Here is a 19,347-nt window from a genome sequence, read left to right as displayed (position 1 = left end):
ATGTCCTTTTAGGCACTTTATTAGCTTTGAACCCTCATAACTTTTTAAGGGGGTGAGACCGCCACGAACTTTTTATGGTACAGTGGTGGGGGAGACCTCCTCTTTCGATCCCACCCACCCCCACCCCCTTTTCGGTGCGCGTTAAGACATTGTCCGGTTACGCTGATCGGTGATGTCTTTTGGTCCTTCGAGCCTGTCAGCCAGCAACAGCGGCCGCCGTCTTGACATGTCTCGGTGCGTATCTCGGCACAATCTGATGTTGCGACTCCGCGAATATTGCACTTGAGCGGCGAGAATTAATAAATTAGGCGTAAATTACAGGGAACCCGCGTGACAGCTCCTTTTGAAAACTTAATTAATACATAAATCAAACGAGCGGACCGGCTGGTTCGTTGGCAGGTTGTCCGTCGATCGTCGGTAGTCACATTATCATATCTTATGTTAAATATTTCATGATGTTTCAGACATTAAGTGGGACTCCTTCGTTGTTCTTTTCTAAGGCTTTTGCTTAGACTGACGGTGTGCGCGTTTACTAATTACTAGAAAGTTTGATTACGTTTCTGCGGTGATTAATTTTGGATGGAATATTATCCCTCAAAAGGTCGCAGAGGTCATTAATGCATCAATACACTTCGAATTTTCGTTTTCGAATAAATTCAATAATGAAATTGACACTTCATCTTGCTTCTTGTACCATGAATCAGCTCATTGGATACCATCGACGTGTCGACAGCCCATTCCGCAAATCGCGAAATGATAAGACCATTCGTAAGCAAATTGTTGCGGTACTATCGTATATAAGGTGTGTATCGTGTTTCTAATGGTTCAACCGATGGTCTCAACGTGCGACCGTGAAACGGAAAACGTCTTAAATTGAAATTTATGCATTTCTAATTGTTGTCGGTTTTCATTAATATGCTAATGAGAGTGCGCGCACGAACCGCGAAACGACTGGCGTGATGGACAGCAGGAATATCCGTGGGTACCTCTTGTGAGAACGTTTTATTACAGTCAGTCACAAACTTTGATGACGATTGATGTATTGAAAACATGAGTAAACATCTTAGCAATTATATAGGTAGACGATATTACCTTTTATATATTAAAAAAAGGATAACTGTAATAGTTGTGGAGTTATGGATCTGGTACAAAACTTGGAAGAATCTTGAGATGACTCAGTATATTATTGGAACTTGGATTTAGTAACGATTGCAACTGAGTAAAACGGTTGTTCTCTTGGAGCAAACAGTAGAACAATCTTATTTACAAGATGACTCAGTTTAAATTTACCAAATGGTTGTGTAATACGTTAAACTGATCAGGGGAGTCGGTGTAGTGACTCAGTACTGCCTCCAATAATAAATCATTGCTGGAGAAGTCTGTACGATATGTTCCAGGTGACATTATTTTGACTCAGTTTTAGTAGTACCTGACTGAGTTAAACTATCAGTAGTCTTCGACAGTAATGTTACAAACACATACTTCAGTAGTGACTCAGCTAAAAGATCTAACCAATATTCTGTATTCAGGTAGATACAAGTGACTCGTACCAAACTAAACTCTGTAATAAAAAGTGACTCACTGTATATTTTTATTAAAAGAAGAATTTATTAACGATTGTCAAGACTTTTTGTTTACTTAGTTGCTATAGTTTGCAGTGACTCAGTTACTGATGTGTATTTTTAATCTCAATAAATGTTAATGGTGTAGCTTTTATGTTTAGGGAGATACTAATATCTCTTACCAACTTGATTCTCCAAACTCTGTGATAAATAGTGACTCAGTATATATTCCTATTAAATGAAGAATTTATTAACGTATTGTCAAGACTTTTTGTTTATTTAGATTACTAAAGTTTAGAGTGACTCAGTTGTTAATGTGTATCATTAATCTTAATAAATGTTAATGGTGTAGCTATTGTGTTTAGGTAGCTACTAGTGACTCTTACCAAATCAAACTCTGTGATAAAAAGTGACTCAGTATATATGCTCACTAAAAGAAGAATTTGATAAAGGATTGTCAAGACTTTTTGTTTATTTGGATTTCCATAGCTTAGATAGTTGTTGTTTTAGTTAAGAATGACTCAGTTGTTGATGTGCATTTTTAATATTAATAAATGCTAATGGTGTAACTTTTTGGGGCGAGTCGAGTTTTTTTGTGACACACTGCATGCAACAATCCCATAAACATTCGCAAACGGTTGATCCGCGGCCGTGGTGATTTCTATATCTTTTATTGTTGAGTAATTTCGCCATCGAGCGCGTAACTGAGACTCGAAACTGAATCAATGCGAGAGACAGAGAGAACGAGAGGAAAAGAGAAAAAATATAATTTAAATACACGTTCGTCTCTCAAGATCCGCTTCAATCTACGTAACAGGATAATTGTCCAAGTCGACTCTCGTAATTATCTTCTTGGGATCNTAAATAATGTTTTATATAACTTTCTCAATATTTTTATGTATTTTTCCATTAGTTTTACCTTTGAATATTGTTTAAGAATGACTATATAAATATTGACATGCCTAGAAATGTATAAAAATTGGCATATTTATTAGCTTTGAACCCTCATAACTTTTTAAGGGGGTGAGACCGCCACGAACTTTTTATGGTACAGTGGTGGGGGAGACCTCCTCTTTCGATCCCACCCACCCCCACCCCCTTTTCGGTGCGCGTTAAGACATTGTCCGGTTACGCTGATCGGTGATGTCTTTTGGTCCTTCGAGCCTGTCAGCCAGCAACAGCGGCCGCCGTCTTGACATGTCTCGGTGCGTATCTCGGCACAATCTGATGTTGCGACTCCGCGAATATTGCACTTGAGCGGCGAGAATTAATAAATTAGGCGTAAATTACAGGGAACCCGCGTGACAGCTCCTTTTGAAAACTTAATTAATACATAAATCAAACGAGCGGACCGGCTGGTTCGTTGGCAGGTTGTCCGTCGATCGTCGGTAGTCACATTATCATATCTTATGTTAAATATTTCATGATGTTTCAGACATTAAGTGGGACTCCTTCGTTGTTCTTTTCTAAGGCTTTTGCTTAGACTGACGGTGTGCGCGTTTACTAATTACTAGAAAGTTTGATTACGTTTCTGCGGTGATTAATTTTGGATGGAATATTATCCCTCAAAAGGTCGCAGAGGTCATTAATGCATCAATACACTTCGAATTTTCGTTTTCGAATAAATTCTGTAATGAAATTGCCACTTTATCTTGCTTCTTGTACCATGAATCAGCTCATTGGATACCATCGACGTGTCGACAGCCCATTCCGCAAATCGCGAAATGATAAGACCATTCGTAAGCAAATTGTTGCGGTACTATCGTATATAAGGTGTGTATCGTGTTTCTAATGGTTCAACCGATGGTCTCAACGTGCGACCGTGAAACGGAAAACGTCTTAAATTGAAATTTATGCATTTCTAATTGTTGTCGGTTTTCATTAATATGCTAATGAGAGTGCGCGCACGAACCGCGAAACGACTGGCGTGATGGACAGCAGGAATATCCGTGGGTACCTCTTGTGAGAACGTTTTATTACAGTCAGTCACAAACTTTGATGACGATTGATGTATTGAAAACATGAGTAAACATCTTAGCAATTATATAGGTAGACGATATTACCTTTTATATATTAAAAAAAGGATAACTGTAATAGTTGTGGAGTTATGGATCTGGTACAAAACTTGGAAGAATCTTGAGATGACTCAGTATATTATTGGAACTTGGATTTAGTAACGATTGCAACTGAGTAAAACGGTTGTTCTCTTGGAGCAAACAGTAGAACAATCTTATTTACAAGATGACTCAGTTTAAATTTACCAAATGGTTGTGTAATACGTTAAACTGATCAGGGGAGTCGGTGTAGTGACTCAGTACTGCCTCCAATAATAAATCATTGCTGGAGAAGTCTGTACGATATGTTCCAGGTGACATTATTTTGACTCAGTTTTAGTAGTACCTGACTGAGTTAAACTATCAGTAGTCTTCGACAGTAATGTTACAAACACATACTTCAGTAGTGACTCAGCTAAAAGATCTAACCAATATTCTGTATTCAGGTAGATACAAGTGACTCGTACCAAACTAAACTCTGTAATAAAAAGTGACTCACTGTATATTTTTATTAAAAGAAGAATTTATTAACGATTGTCAAGACTTTTTGTTTACTTAGTTGCTATAGTTTGCAGTGACTCAGTTACTGATGTGTATTTTTAATCTCAATAAATGTTAATGGTGTAGCTTTTATGTTTAGGGAGATACTAATATCTCTTACCAACTTGATTCTCCAAACTCTGTGATAAATAGTGACTCAGTATATATTCCTATTAAATGAAGAATTTATTAACGTATTGTCAAGACTTTTTGTTTATTTAGATTACTAAAGTTTAGAGTGACTCAGTTGTTAATGTGTATCATTAATCTTAATAAATGTTAATGGTGTAGCTATTGTGTTTAGGTAGCTACTAGTGACTCTTACCAAATCAAACTCTGTGATAAAAAGTGACTCAGTATATATGCTCACTAAAAGAAGAATTTGATAAAGGATTGTCAAGACTTTTTGTTTATTTGGATTTCCATAGCTTAGATAGTTGTTGTTTTAGTTAAGAATGACTCAGTTGTTGATGTGCATTTTTAATATTAATAAATGCTAATGGTGTAACTTTTTGGGGCGAGTCGAGTTTTTTTGTGACACACTGCATGCAACAATCCCATAAACATTCGCAAACGGTTGATCCGCGGCCGTGGTGATTTCTATATCTTTTATTGTTGAGTAATTTCGCCATCGAGCGCGTAACTGAGACTCGAACTGAATCAATGCGAGAGACAGAGAGAACGAGAGGAAAAGAGAAAAAATATAATTTAAATACACGTTCGTCTCTCAAGATCCGCTTCAATCTACGTAACAGGATAATTGTCCAAGTCGACTCTCGTAATTATCTTCTTGGGATCCGCCCGACGAGAAACGGAAGTGAATTGCAATATGTTGATGAAAAGCGTGGCAAATAAAGATTTTTTTTCCATTACTGCGGTAAAAGTCAAGGAGAATTTAAATGAGAAAGACGATTGAATAAGGCATTTAGGATGATGAAACTGTGATAGGACAGAGTACCAACTACAAGACGGGCATCGTAAACTACAAACTGATCAAAACAAAAGTGGTCTGCATTCTGTCGAAACTGCCAGACGCGGATCGCGATTTCGATCTTTTTGGATCTCATCAGCACGTCGCAGGCAGCTCCGACAGAACACAGACCAACTTTTACCTGCTGTCTTAACAGTGCGTTTTAGAAAATACTACAAATGGCGCAGTAAACGCCATCTGTAGCACGATGCTACATTTTAGGATTACGTATGCTCCAACAAGGTCCACTTGTGTGGATATCTACTTGTTGAAAACGAATCCCGGCGTAGCCATTTGTAGTATTTTCTAAAAGAAAAACAGTTGTAGCTGTAATTTGATCCAGTCAGCCGTGATTATAACTTTTGTTTCTTCCTAGTTTAGTTTTATCTTTTTGTCGCGAATACACATAGGTACTATGTGCAAACAGACAGCTGGTTTTGATCATCTCCAGCGAGCATCATTATTCTCTCATACGCTTCTTAGTTCGTAGCGCAGATGCAGATGCGTGACTACTGTTTATGACCCCGTGTATTAATGAATTTCCCACACTTTATTGCTCGCAATGAGGAGATAATTACGGGTACATCTCCCATGATTTAGAACACGGGCACATACGTACACTAATCATCTTTAATAAGGAACTTGTGTACGTAAGTGTCTCTCAAAGGAATCGCATGTATTTTATCAAAGTCCTTGATGTTGAACTTTCCAACGTTTATTTTAATAATAATTGATTAATTCTTTTTGGATCTCATCAGCGCGTCGCAGACAGTTCCGACAGAACACAGACCAACCTTTACCTGCTGCCTTAACATCGCGTTTTAGAAAATACGACAAATGGCGCTGTAAACGCCATCTGTAGTACAGTGCTACATTTTAGGATTACGTATGCTTCTATTCGATTATGGTAACGTGCCTACCACGTTGAGGTGAGCTACGCCGGGATCCGTTTCAGCAAGTGGATATCCACATATTTAAATGGACCTTGCTGAAGCATACGTAATCCTAAAATGTAGCATTGTACTACAGATGGCGTTTACAGCGCCATTTGTCGTATTTTCTATAACATTTTATGGTATAAATGGGAATGGTTCTGTACCTTGACGGTACAGTACTGCAAATATAATTGTTTTGACTTTGAAATAAATGATATTCTAGTGGAGGAGGGTAGAAAATGTAGAAACTTACCTACGGGCAATGAGGTAACTTTAGAAATGGACGACGACGGATTCTTGAGCCTTTGCGGTGAATACTTGGGTACTTGCAGCACTACAGGTGTCTTAACACTAAGATCGACAGGCTCCATTTGTACTGGGGGGCCTTCTGCCTGAAAATGTGAAATTATTTACCATTTCAAATTTCAAAATCGTTCCTTATCATAGAAATAATCTAACCTAAAATTACGTAAAATACATTTAATTGTCCTTTTCTTGGTACGATTCATTAAGGAAATCCTGAAACACAAAATGAGTTTTAAGAAAGTTATTTAGGTACCTAGGGGTCTTTGAGGGACTACCTAAAGCTGTAACGTTATGGAATCTCAGAAATCCATCTGGGGATCTTAGGGGAAACGTACTGTTCAGTGAATATGATTTAGATGTCTACTAAAGTCGTTCAGAAACCAAAACAACGAATTAAGAAGATTAAGCAGTTCTTAAAAATCATCGAAAACTTTCAAGGATTCTCGAAAAATATAGAGATCAAGGAAAAATTCTAAATGTCCTTTTAGGCACTTTTTAGAAAGTCAATGAGGAAAGCGGGATTTTAGGAGTAACGTATTGTTCAATGTTGTGATTTACAAATTTACCAAAAGAATGATTAAGGAACAACCATCGAAAATTTTTAAGGATTCTAGAATAATTAAGGAAAAATCCAGGAATTTTTTAGGAACATTTCAGAACCTTTGCGAGCCTTTTATGGGTCAATCTGGGAATTCCAAGAAATGAAGATCTTAGGGGTCAACGTATTGTTCAATAAATATAATCTAAAAATCTACAAAGATTGTTTACAAACCTAAAGAACGATCCAGAAGCATGAAGCAGTCCTTAGCAACCATCGAAAACTTTCTAGGATTCTAAAAAATTTTGGCACTAAGGAAAAAATCTAGTAACCCTTTTACGAACTGATCAGAAACTATGTCAAATAGGTCAATCTGAGAATCCAAGAAAATAATTTAGAAATAAAAATCCTGACAGGGATCCTAATAAATCTAAGGGCTAAAGAAAATATTTGTAAGTTTTTTGGGAATCATTGGTCTCCCCAATAGCCAAAGGAAGTTTTGTATAGGCCAATAAATTTGAGGATATTTAGATGAACTTTCTAGTGCCTAAAAATTTTCCAGGCAAAGGACTGATAAAAATCTTCCTGGAGTCGTGGAAAACCGACGGGAGTGTAGCAACGTAGTGAATCAAATTAAGATATTATTCGTAAATAATTATGTTTCGCACTCGAACCAGTTATGTGGCAATGGTAATGCAAGTATTTCAGTAAGCGGCTGTCAGTAAATTTATTAAATACCGCCGCCAACACGACACGGGAGTGGATATAGTTCTTCTTCGGCCTCAGCAGACCGAGATCGTCGCTTTCCTTGTTTGCATGCTCGCTGCTTGCAAAAGAACTAACTATCGAACATACTCTACTACTTGAGGCTTGAGCGCAAGGTCGCTACGCGTTTTCTTCTTCGTCGTTCATTAATAACGTTCTATAAGGAATTGACAAGTCCCTGCAGTAACTCGCCCGTCAGCTGAAGTAACGTATTGTAGGTGCGTGTGTGTTTCTACACATATACCTACATGTGTACATTTTTATTTACAAAGGCACTTGATACCTGTCCATTGAATAGGGAAGGACGAACGAAGGAGTCAAACGATAAGCGCTATGTTACGTGTTTGTCGGTTCGAATTAATTAATTGAACATTCTTAATATTCAATCTTCTACAGATTATCTCAAATTAATAAGGAAAAATTGTTAAGCTGTCACGTCCTCGTCGGGAATCGAACCCGGGTCCTTTTCGCGTCAGTGTTCTAATCGCTAAGCTACGAGTCGTGACGTTCGTTTAAGGTAATTTGTAGCGTTTTAAGTATAAATTCACATTAATTTATTAAATATTAACCTCTATTAAGTACAAAAAATTAATTTGTTTATTTAAAATAAATTAAAACATCAACGCAAAGCACAAAAACGACCTTATGATGATGATGATTCTACCGTAACTTCTATAATATAATATTGAGTGCGGCAGTAAAAAAAAATATAGTGAGGTACTCAAACTCAAGCGATCGATTGTGTTATAGCTGCGGCTGATTTTTCCGAGGAAAATTATAATGAAAAAGCGCCACTCCAATCTTGACATAATACAACCGAGGAGCGATATAATCATCAAAAGTATAATATCGAGGTGTACGCTGTTAATATTTAACCTTTCACACCTGTATGTAAACCGATGGGTGTTGGGGTCGTTTGTTTTTCGCTCGGGTTTACTTGTGCTATCGGGCGTTTNTGAAACCATTCCATCAGTATTTTCTTATGACGTTGTCACGTTCAACTATCGTCAGTAAACCGACTTTACAGACAACCGATTTTTTTTTTTTTTAAATACTTATCACATAAATAATAAAGCAAACGTCAGGTTTTAAACTGCAATAATAATCAACATTAGCACACCCCGTATATTAATGTGACTACCGTGACAGCGGTAGTCTTGTAACCAGTGACAAGTAAAAACGCGATATTGTTTTATTGTACGGCCGCACTTGTGTTTTCCGATTGCGTTTTGCTACAAGTATAAAATAAACATCGTAAAGTGCGAAAGGTGTATACTGCCGGTATGAGAACAAGTACTATATAGGTGCCTAACGCTGTCCGTGCGTTTGTAACGCTAAGTATAAGTGTGTGTCTAGTGTGAATAAAAACGGAAGGTCTTATATGGAGGCAGAAATTTGTTCTGTTATTTTTTGTACTACAGACAACGTAATTTTCTTTTTGACAAGAAGAGCACTTCAAATGTACTGTTTGAACAATGAAATAATAATGTTATTTGCGAATGAAACAGGTAGCAATAGTAAGTACCTGTATCGACTGAGAACGATTCAAGAATAATTTTAATTTTACATCAGCGGATTGTAAGCAAAATTTTCGATTGCCGATTTTCAGTTCGATCTGTTACTTATTAATGGTTAGCTTCGTTTGTTGCAAGCTGCATCAGGGGCGTGTCTGCTGCATCGATTGTTACTTATAGCAGCAAGAGCGCTATCTCATTGGTTATCTATTCCAATACTTAATTCCTTTGTGAATTTTCAGTTCGATTTGTAGTATCTGAGTTACGAAGAATTAAAGATTAGCCAATCAAGTGTGCTTTATTTGCTGCAAGCTGCATCAGGGGCGTGTCTGATGTATCGATTGTTGCTTGCAGCAGCAAGAGCGCTCTCTCATTGGTTATCTATTCCAATACTGAAGTCCTTTGCGAATTTTCAGTTCGATCTGTAGTATCTGAGTTATAAAGAATTAAAGATTAACCAATCAGGTGTGCTTTATTTGCTGCAAGCTGCATCAGGGGCGTGTCTGATGTATCGATTGTTGCTTGCAGCAGCAAGAGCGCTCTCTCATTGGTTATCTATTCCAATACTTAATAACTTTGCGAATTTTCAGTTCGATTTGTAGTATCTGAGTTACGAAGAATTAAAGATTAGCTAGTCAGGTGTGCTTTATTTGCTGCAAGCTGCATTAGGGGCGTGTTTGAATACTTTAGTGTTAATAATTCACTAACCACAGCACATATGGAAAAACTATAACAGAAAGATTTACTTAGAATTTCAGTTCACTTCAAAATTTTCCCGAAAATAATTACACGCATAATTATAATTAACGTACAGCACGTATATAATCATAAGTTTCTCAATTCGCATGTACTGTTAATGACATTAAGCAGCCTATTACATGTACCGACCCAAATTTTTTCGCGAAACACGTAAAAAAAAATTCCGCGTCCGTGGGCCTACATTTTGGCGTGCCTACATGCGTCTTGCCGATTTTATTTGAATGTCGAAAGTACGGGGCAGGTTTTTTTTTTTTAATTGGAACAATCTACTCTCGCGCTTAGTATCTACCTCTAATTACAATTTTATATGTTCTCGTTTTATAACGGTCTAATTATTTCCTAAACGCATTACGAAAAGAGAAAAAAAAACAGCCGACGCAAATTAAAATTTATGTCGTTGGCATTAATCACGTTAATTGTTCGACATTAAAAGTCTACCGCGCTTTACTTGTTGTTATTGTTGTTGTTGTTTCAACGTTCGTATGGTAGTGTACTGCGGGTTAATTACTTCCACAACCCGGTGTGCGACCTTGTTTAACAATGCCGTTTATTTTCATACTGTACTTACTGTAAAAATTAGGCAAAATTTCCAAAAGAATATTGGACAAGGGCCAATATTTTTGCATTATACTGTACAAAGTTGTGAGCACTTTGAATAAAATGGTGTGTGCTATTGCATTCTTTTATCTTATAGTTAGTTTTTCCGTTAGGGGTAGTCAGTAACACTTGAAATCAAAATGTTATGATTAATAGTCCAAATAATTGATGTTTTTTGGTAAGAAGTTTTGAAATTATTTGATATTGCGAGTTCATCATGCCCTGTAAATCCCCGATATTGTTTTGGTGGATTCGGTGTCATTTATTAAGCGGATTGACCGCAATAGACCGATCGTGCCTACCGTGAATTTTTCCGAAAACATGGGTTTCTATTCTAAACATTGTGATTTAACGCTGCGAGATAAATATCTAATTTTTTCTATGGTAGCAGGCAAAGGTTCACACTAAATCGGTACGTTTTTGGTTTCCAATAATATGGTCATTAAAAGCTTTTACAAGTGCTTAAAGTTGATGTTTCTTATAGGACACACTTTTTCAATAGAAGTTAAAAAATTAAGAAATGCCCTTCGATACGCTTTAGAATAAAGCTGTATCTATCTTACTACAAAATTTCAAACCTCTGTTTTAAATATTAAACTCATGATATCTAGAACCGATAAGCATGACGCGTGTACCACTGAATCCCCTTAATTTATCGGTATTTTTTGAATAGAAAAGGATTCCGTGTTATTTTTTAATGTATCATCTTTTGAGTACTACTGGCTCATGCCGAGGCGACTTTTATAAAAGATGTAACCGAATGGACTAATTTCAGAATTCAAAACAAGAAAAATCACTAAATTTTTTAAACTCTTGCCTAAAGCTGATTATAACGATCAATTTTAATTGCGAATTTATCAATACATTGATTTTATTTTGGAACCTTAGAACGTATCCCCTATGATTCCATACTAATTACCATTTCATATCCGCGGTATACGTATGGACCGTATACCCCGCGAATAAAGAGCTTTTACTGTATATAGAAGTGGGCGCGTGTAGTCCTGCGACCTCATTCACCGGCCGCAGTTGATGCGGGGTGCGTTTAGAAAGCATAAATCACACCCGCATCGTAGTCAGAAGCTTAAAAAGGCAAGTAAGCCGGCCGTACCCTTTTTGAGCCCTGTTTCTTGGATCGGCACACACGCAACCCAACCTAACATGCCTAATGAACTGATTGACCAATAATAACGCTAACGATGAAGTTGTCCGTTAGTAGATTCGTAATTGGAGGCCGCGTCGCGGCTCGGCGCAGTTGCAAGCAGGCAGATAACAGAACGTCTACCTCTTCTTTCTATTTTTTCGTTTTTGTAAGTATAGAAGTAGTTTTTGTCCAATTACAGTTACTTTTATCTACCGTAAACGTATCCCGGTCGTCGCTTACATAAAAGGGCGCGCGTAATGGGAGATTCTCTCGCACTCAATTTGGTCTGTTAACGTGGCCGCGTTGGCCTTTGGTTTACGACGGCTGGAGCGTCGGCCGGGTTTTAAATCTGCAAAAGCTGCTGGCTGGTGAGTGAACACCTATGTAGATCGGTAAAGATTACACAATTTCATACAGTTGGAAGGCTGAATCGGATCTAGAAGTGAAAAAAGTAACGAATCAACAAGAGTGTATGCGTTTCGTATCAATTATAAGCCTTTAATTGTTCTGGTGGTATTAAATAGGACTTTTTGAAGGACCAATGGGACTTCTTGTTCTAAAATGGTCGAAAGACTTCCATCAACATCATAAGATCGTCAGTCCTAAGACTGCTTGGACACTTCCATTCCACACTGCTTCCATTCCTTCATATCCTGAGCTAATCTTCGCATTTCCCTAAAACTAAAACATCCCACATCCTTAACTATTTGCGAACAGTACTCTAATCTAGGTCTATCTCTATCTGACCTACATACATGTAATTTGTTCGGATTTTAGATAACATCTACTAGGGTCTACATCATACAATTATATATTGTCCCCTCTCAACGACACTGAAACTTTTAAAAAATATTTGGTAAATGTCTAGATGATGGCCCCCGCCCCCGAAGTGGGTGGAAACGAAAGAGGAGGTCTCCTCCACCACTGTGCCATAAAAAGTTCGCGGTGGTCTCACCCCTATAAAAAGTTATGGGGAGTTAGATGGGGCGGGGGTAGGGGGGCCAAAACAGGGTAGGGGGGATCGAAGGAGGGTGGTCACCTGAGTAAAACCCCATAAAAAAATTCGGCGGTCTCACCCCCATAAAAAGTTATGGGGGTTGAAAGTTGATTATTTTGACAATTTTCATACACTATAATTCAAATAAAATTCAATAAAAGAATTATTTTCAAGCGGGTGGAGGTGGGGGATCGAAAGAGGGTGGTCACTTGAACAAAACCCGATAACCTAACCTAACCTAACCTACCCTATTGATAAAGATATTTAAATAATGTTTTATATAACTTTCTCAATATTTTTATGTATTTTTCATTAGTTTTACCTTTGAATATTGTTTAAGAATGATTATATAAATATTTACATGCCTAGAAATGTATAAAAATTGGCATATTTATTAACTTTGAACCCCCATAACTTTGTATGGGGGTGAGACCGCCACGAATTTTTTAAGCTACAGTGGTGGGGGAGACCTCTTTCGATCCCCCTTGGGGGGTGGGGGCCATCATCAAGACCTTTAACGAATATTTTCTAGATAAAAATCGATAATCATTGACGTGTAGGTACATACATATCGAAATAAATTCAGGTGAACAATTCGTTAATCCTTATAGGTAACTGATATAAATTTTACTGGTTCGCTGATAGCTAGCTCTCTGCTGCGCGAATAATCGCCCAACGAAATTAGTTAAATTAGTTGTCAATTGTTTTCTTTTTTGTAATTATCAACAGCGATGATGATGATAATGGTTGTCTGCTAGATTGAAGTTTACATTCTAATTTGCGGCTTCATGAGCGGGGGGCCTGGGGTAATAGCAAAATGAGTGTTATCTTGGATTGTTCAGGCGCGATGATTGATGATTGCCATGCCGATTTGGACGCATAGGTGTGACGTTGTTCGTTCTAGAGTTATCGAGCCATGCTATAACTAACTAACCGGCTAACTATTAAGTCTAACATATAATGCAATACTCAGTTGTCAATTGTTGGCATACATTATTATCCTACCTTGAAATTTTTACGTAAGTACTTATAAACATCGATTTGCTATGATTCGTAAAAGGTGAAGGAATTTGTTAACTTACTCAGGAAGGCATACGAAGTACCGTTTTTAATGTAGGAAGATCAATATGTTAAAATGTCTTCTTGGTAATTACGCATCGACATGCCATATGAAATTCTGATACAATTTTTCCTTTGCAGTTTTTCGATCGGATGAATAGTTACGGAGTTATTAATGTTTAAAAGTTCGCAAATCGGAGCGCTTTTGGTTTGCTGCATGCTGCGCTCGGGAGGCGCGTCAGCAGTCGAGCGCGTTTAGTTTGCTGCAAGCTGCGCTCGGGAGGCGCGTCAGCAGTCGAGCGTTAGCAGCCGCAAAAGCGCGCTCTAATTCTTCCAATCGTTAATAACTCGCTTAATACGCACTATATCAAAAAACTGTAAAGGCAAATGTTTCTTAGAATTTCCTAAAGAATCCAACGATTTGAGGTGTAATTAGCTATCACGTAACATTTTGTAAATATTTGACACGTTTATACATACACGTATGTGTGTGCGAGTGTGTTCATTTACAATGAATACTTAAAGGTCACTCAAATATTTATTGGTACATATTCATCTTTCAACAGTTTGCGTTTGTTTTCAATAGTACCTAACTGTTAACGGTTTCGTCGGGCGAGGAGCAATTACTTCACAGTTTATTGGTAATTGGTTTTCGCTATGGTGTATATCAATAACTGTCAATTTTTTCTTTTTCGAAATCGCCGGTTCCCGTTCCAACCAAGTATTAAAATACCACAAGGTACCTCCACGAGCACGATTTTCAAATTTGTTTAGATTGATCGTTGTCAGTCATAACCAGCAACAGCAGCAAACTACAATCTATATCTGTGTACAACAACAAAGAAAAAACCAACGAAATACGTATTAGACACCCGCATGGGTAGGTAACGATATTGTTAAGACAAATAATAGTGCCAGAGGTTATTTAAACGATTCGGACGAAGAAGCAAAGTCATTAACAGTTAGTTCGCTTTGCGATAGCGTGTGTGTAATTGGAACACCAAATTTGCATTTAAATTGTTATATTTCAATTTCGTTTCGTTTTAAATAACAAGCACACGAATACGTTTTAGACGGACCTCTTACAAGTGACCTCTTGACTCCGCAACAAGAAAAATATTAACAAATACCACGAAACGCTATTAGTATTTGCATGGTATATTATAATGACCTTAATTAATTGCTAGATATACGTATACGTTTTTAGATATATATATACGTATAGGTTGTTTTTAACTAAACCTAATCTACCCTAATACCAATTACAATATGTGACAATCCGGCTAAACGTTGGGCCGCTTCTGAAATTGGAACTGCTTTCAAAACTGCCTTTATTTGAATTGGATCTGATCTTTAATAGCCTGATACAGGGTCATGTCGTACAATTGGTAAAATAGCGGTAATCGAGCAGAATAGAGAAGTGGAAAGAATGACAAATTTGTAATTAAAATTAGCTGAAAAATTGTGTAGCAAAAAGAGTCCTCGGGCTTTTTAATAAATGCTTAGGTAACAAAGAGAAGTATGAACCTCGGATAATCCGTAATGTCCAGGTTGTTGTAGATAATTTTAGATTTAGGTTTATTATCCTTTTATAAGACGTGTTTCCGGTCATTAGGATGGATTAGAAGCAGACTCTACCAAGAAGACTCTCTGTGTCATTACATAGGTTGCATTTACAATTAGTAGTTTCCTTTGGTGTCTTAACAAAACCATAAACCTACTCATTTTCTACACCGTGAACAATCCGTTAGAATGTTGCATAGTTGCAATTAATATGAATGTACGTATGCATGTACATTTAGTAACAGAGGAATCTGTTTACGATTGAATTTTTGTGCTTTGTACACCGTTTCCGATCAGTATTGCAGAATATATGAGGAGTATCATCTGGAAGCACTGTAGAGTGTATCTAGTCCATAGTACCACAACGTAGGGGATGCACAATGGGTGCACGAAAGTACCCCAGTTAACGGGCCGTAAATGGCTGAGAACAGTTACCGCATTATCGATTTTCGACGAAACAAACACACCTATTCATGACCTTCGCAAACAGCTGATACGTAGACAAGTCAATTGCACGCGAATACACGTTATTGTCTTCATTGACGGAACTGTTGGGGCTTCGGTAAGGTCACTACCCTTAAGTTTAAGTATATCACTGAGTGGTGCGAGATTGTGCTTCATTTTTCTTCTTTTTCCTCATCATACGCGACGATAATGATCTTGAAACCTTGGTCACATCCCTAGGGAGATAATGCTGTACTTACTAGGCAGTGAAATTTATATAAAAATATGTCTCATGGTTCTCGAATATTACGATAAACTACAAACAGAGAACAGACATCTCGGCGAATTTCACGATAATTCATGGAATTAGAAAAAGAAACTGAAGCAATTTCAGGACTACAAGTTGTGCAATTTTTGTACTCGTTCTTATTTTGTTTTATACCTACTTCTTTTTCCCGGCTTCTCCGACTTGCTGGATAATGATTAGGTGCTGCTCAAATCATAATCCCCAGTAATAGAAGGAAACCTTTATCGTGATGTGTGCTTCCTTGGTGCAATGAAATTGCCCATCAGTCGCGGTCGCCTCTCTTTCCATCGAATGCTGGTGGTACGGACGACGATTGAATTTCAAACGTATCGCAAAATAATAATATACATTGCGAAAACGTACGCAATAGTTATTGATATTTTATCGGCGTTGGGTCTCTACCAGATGGGTGCCTTCGTGGGTATAATCGGTAAAAGGTCGGTAATGATTTTACCATGGAATGCCGTAGAAGCGATAATTCTTGTCGGTCATACAATTTCATTAACCATTTGCATCTTCAATTTTATTTCAAACGCGAATTAAAATGGCCCAAGATTGAATAAACCCGGCGATTTACCTTTATCGAATTCGACAATGTTTGTATACAAGGTGGATCATTAGGTAATGTTAATGTCAAATAATTGGAAAAAGAAGTGAGCACGTTCCTTTTGTGACCGTGTAAAGAATAAATATATTCGCCATTTGCCCAAATTCGGTTTGTAAACAAATAATTGAAAAAACGCACCTGTGTAAGAGTAATCTTAAAGGCTCCAAAACAATGACGCCGTATGTTCCTTGATTCAATGGTGGAACGTGCCTCATACAAGTCGAGATGCCCCACGTAGCTTACGTAATAGGTGCGCACTTAGGATTAGTTCGGTAATTCAAAGAAGAAGAAGAACTGGATACACAAATGACAAGTAAACTTTTCAAACGCATGTTTGTAGAACGCCTGTGTCAACACGTCGGTATTATATTTGTCGAATATTTCATTGTATAAGCGAAACAGACCATTCGACTTTAAATGTTCGATAATCGAGTACGCGAAAAATAGCCAATTAACGTGTCTGTGTATTTATAAGGGAATCGAAATTCCCTTGCCGGATTGGTCCCTGTTCTCGAGATATAGAAAAATTAGTTTTACGTGGTCGTCGATGATCATTGACATCAACGCGAGCGAAGCCGCTGGTAAAACTTATCATGAAATTTTGTACACACAATATTAGGGGTAAAGAAAAGAACATAGGGTGTCTTTTATCCAGAAAACAAATACTGTTCCCGAGGAATAGAGAAATTAGTTTAGTGTGGTCGTCGATGATTTTTGACACGTGTTTAGGAGATCAATGTGAGCGAAGCCGCTGGTAAAATCTATCATGAAATTTTGTACACACAATATTAGGGGTAAAGTAAAGAACATAGGGTGTCTTTTATCCAGAAAACAAATACTGTTCCCGAGGGATAGGTAAATTAGTTTTATGTGGTCGTAGATGATCTTTGACACGTGTTTAGGAGATCAATGCGAGCGAAGCCGCTGGTAAAATCTATCATGAAATTTTGTACACACAATATTAGGGGTAAGAAAAGAACATAGGGTGTCTTTTATCCAGAAAACAAATACTGTTTGCGAGGGATAGAGAAATTAGTTTTATGTAGTCGTCGATAATTTTTGACACTCATTTAGGATATCAAGGTGAGCGAATCCGCCGATAAGACCTAGTATATTATAAATTACTGTTATTGGTAATGTTTGTCTGCCTACCTACCTACCCTACAGGGTAGTGCTATGTTAGTAAAGTTAAATGCATGTAGACAGGGTTAAGTTTATCCATGCTGGATCAAGCAAGGTACTATCTTAAAAAAAATCAGTGAGTATGCACTGATCATCAGTGACTACTCACTGATTGATATAGTGCAAAGTTTACCACTGGTAATCAGTGAATAATCACTGAGTGAAGCAGTGGCATTTCGATCCACTGGTTTATCAGTAAAATTTATACACTTGGCCCGGCTATTTAAGCTTCTTAGGTTGATAATGGGCGTTAAAAAAGGGCCCCTTCAAACCCGCCCTCTAACCCCCCTTTCTTTACTTTATGATCCGTAAATATTTTTGATTAATCTTGTCCTACGAAATGAATCATAAGCGCCATCTTGCGGTTAAAAATGAAATCTTCACTTTCATTAGTAATTACTACTTTTATATTCTTTGCATACTTTCAAGCGATTTGAACATCTTTTTCTCCACTTCAGTAATATAACTTTTTAAAATCAATTTTTTATTTTCGAATAAATAAAACTCATTTTTAATGTATATAATAAGAATCTAGCACAATGCTAGGTTAGATGCATTTATAAAGTGCACGACGCTTTACGACAAACACTTCACTGATTTATCAGCCAAAAAGCCTTAAACCCACTGATTTCTCAGTGACTCACTGTAGAAATCAGTAAAATTCTCACTGATCCTATTTAAGTGAGCGCCTTCCTATCCTGAGCTAGTCTTAGTCTTAGCTAGGTCTACCTCTACTCCTCCTAACTCCCAGTTCTGCCTCTAATGTATCTCTGACTAGACCTTCATGCCTGAGAAGGTGTCCTACCGACCTATCTCGTCTGGTTTATATTGATTTCCATAGAGTCCTCGGTTCTCCTATTCTTTCTAATAGCTCTTCAGTTCTGACCTCTACCTACGGTATCCTCATTACTCGCCAGTAAATTCACATTTCGAATGGTTCTCGTACAGTGCCGCGCTCCAAACATACACCTTTAACAGTCTTTTTCGAATTTTTAAATTAATCGTTCCCGAGCATAGAAATGACTTTATCGACCCTGCGTTATCCTCTGCTTTATATCTTTACTACCTCTTTCGTCCTGACTTATCTGACTTCCTAGATACCTAAAATCAACCACTTGTTCTAATTTTTCGTCTCCTGTCTTTATATTCTGTGTTTTCCTACTTTTTCTTCCATTTGCATGCCAGTATTTTTGTCTTACTTTTATTTATTTTTATGCAATGCTGTTTTGTCAATACCTCTTCCATTTTATTTAAAGCTATCTCTAGGTCCTCCTTGCTAGATGCTAATACTTCTATATCATCTGCAAATCTAAGCATACTAATCTTTTGCCGCTGTATATCTATCCCTACAGTTGTACTGTCCTTAATGATGTTGATGGCGTCTTCGATGTATAGATTAAAAAGTAGCGGTGACAGTGTGCATCCCTGCCTGACTCCCTTCCTAATATTTACTTCTCTACGTTGCATCCCCAGCTCTATAACTGCCTGTTGCTCTTTATACAAA

The 19,347-nt window shown here is 37.5% G+C and overlaps 1 protein-coding gene and 1 long non-coding RNA gene across 4 annotated transcripts in view; one reads left to right on the top strand and one right to left on the bottom strand.

Moving 5' to 3' along the window:
- LOC108744926 (Krueppel-like factor 12) overlaps positions 1–19,347 on the bottom strand; it is a 138,479-nt gene that overhangs the window by 58,232 nt on the left and 60,900 nt on the right. For 2 of the 3 annotated variants that reach the window (XM_025981817.1, XM_025981819.1), the window contains one exon: positions 6,315–6,453. In XM_025981817.1, the coding sequence (XP_025837602.1) occupies positions 6,315–6,453 (139 nt within the window). The remainder of the gene's footprint in view (positions 1–6,314; positions 6,454–19,347) is intronic. The other variant, XM_025981818.1, reaches the window with a different exon arrangement.
- Positions 1–19,347, top strand: part of LOC112906826 — a 111,257-nt gene that overhangs the window by 65,208 nt on the left and 26,702 nt on the right. The gene's annotated exons all lie outside the window — the stretch shown is intronic.

This window comes from Agrilus planipennis, unplaced genomic scaffold (assembly GCF_000699045.2).
Source record: "Agrilus planipennis isolate EAB-ADULT unplaced genomic scaffold, Apla_2.0 scaffold42, whole genome shotgun sequence".
Classification (NCBI taxonomy): domain Eukaryota; kingdom Metazoa; phylum Arthropoda; class Insecta; order Coleoptera; family Buprestidae; genus Agrilus; species Agrilus planipennis.
The sequence above is the reverse complement of the archived record's forward strand: the minus strand, read 5'-3'. Positions and strand labels throughout refer to the sequence as shown.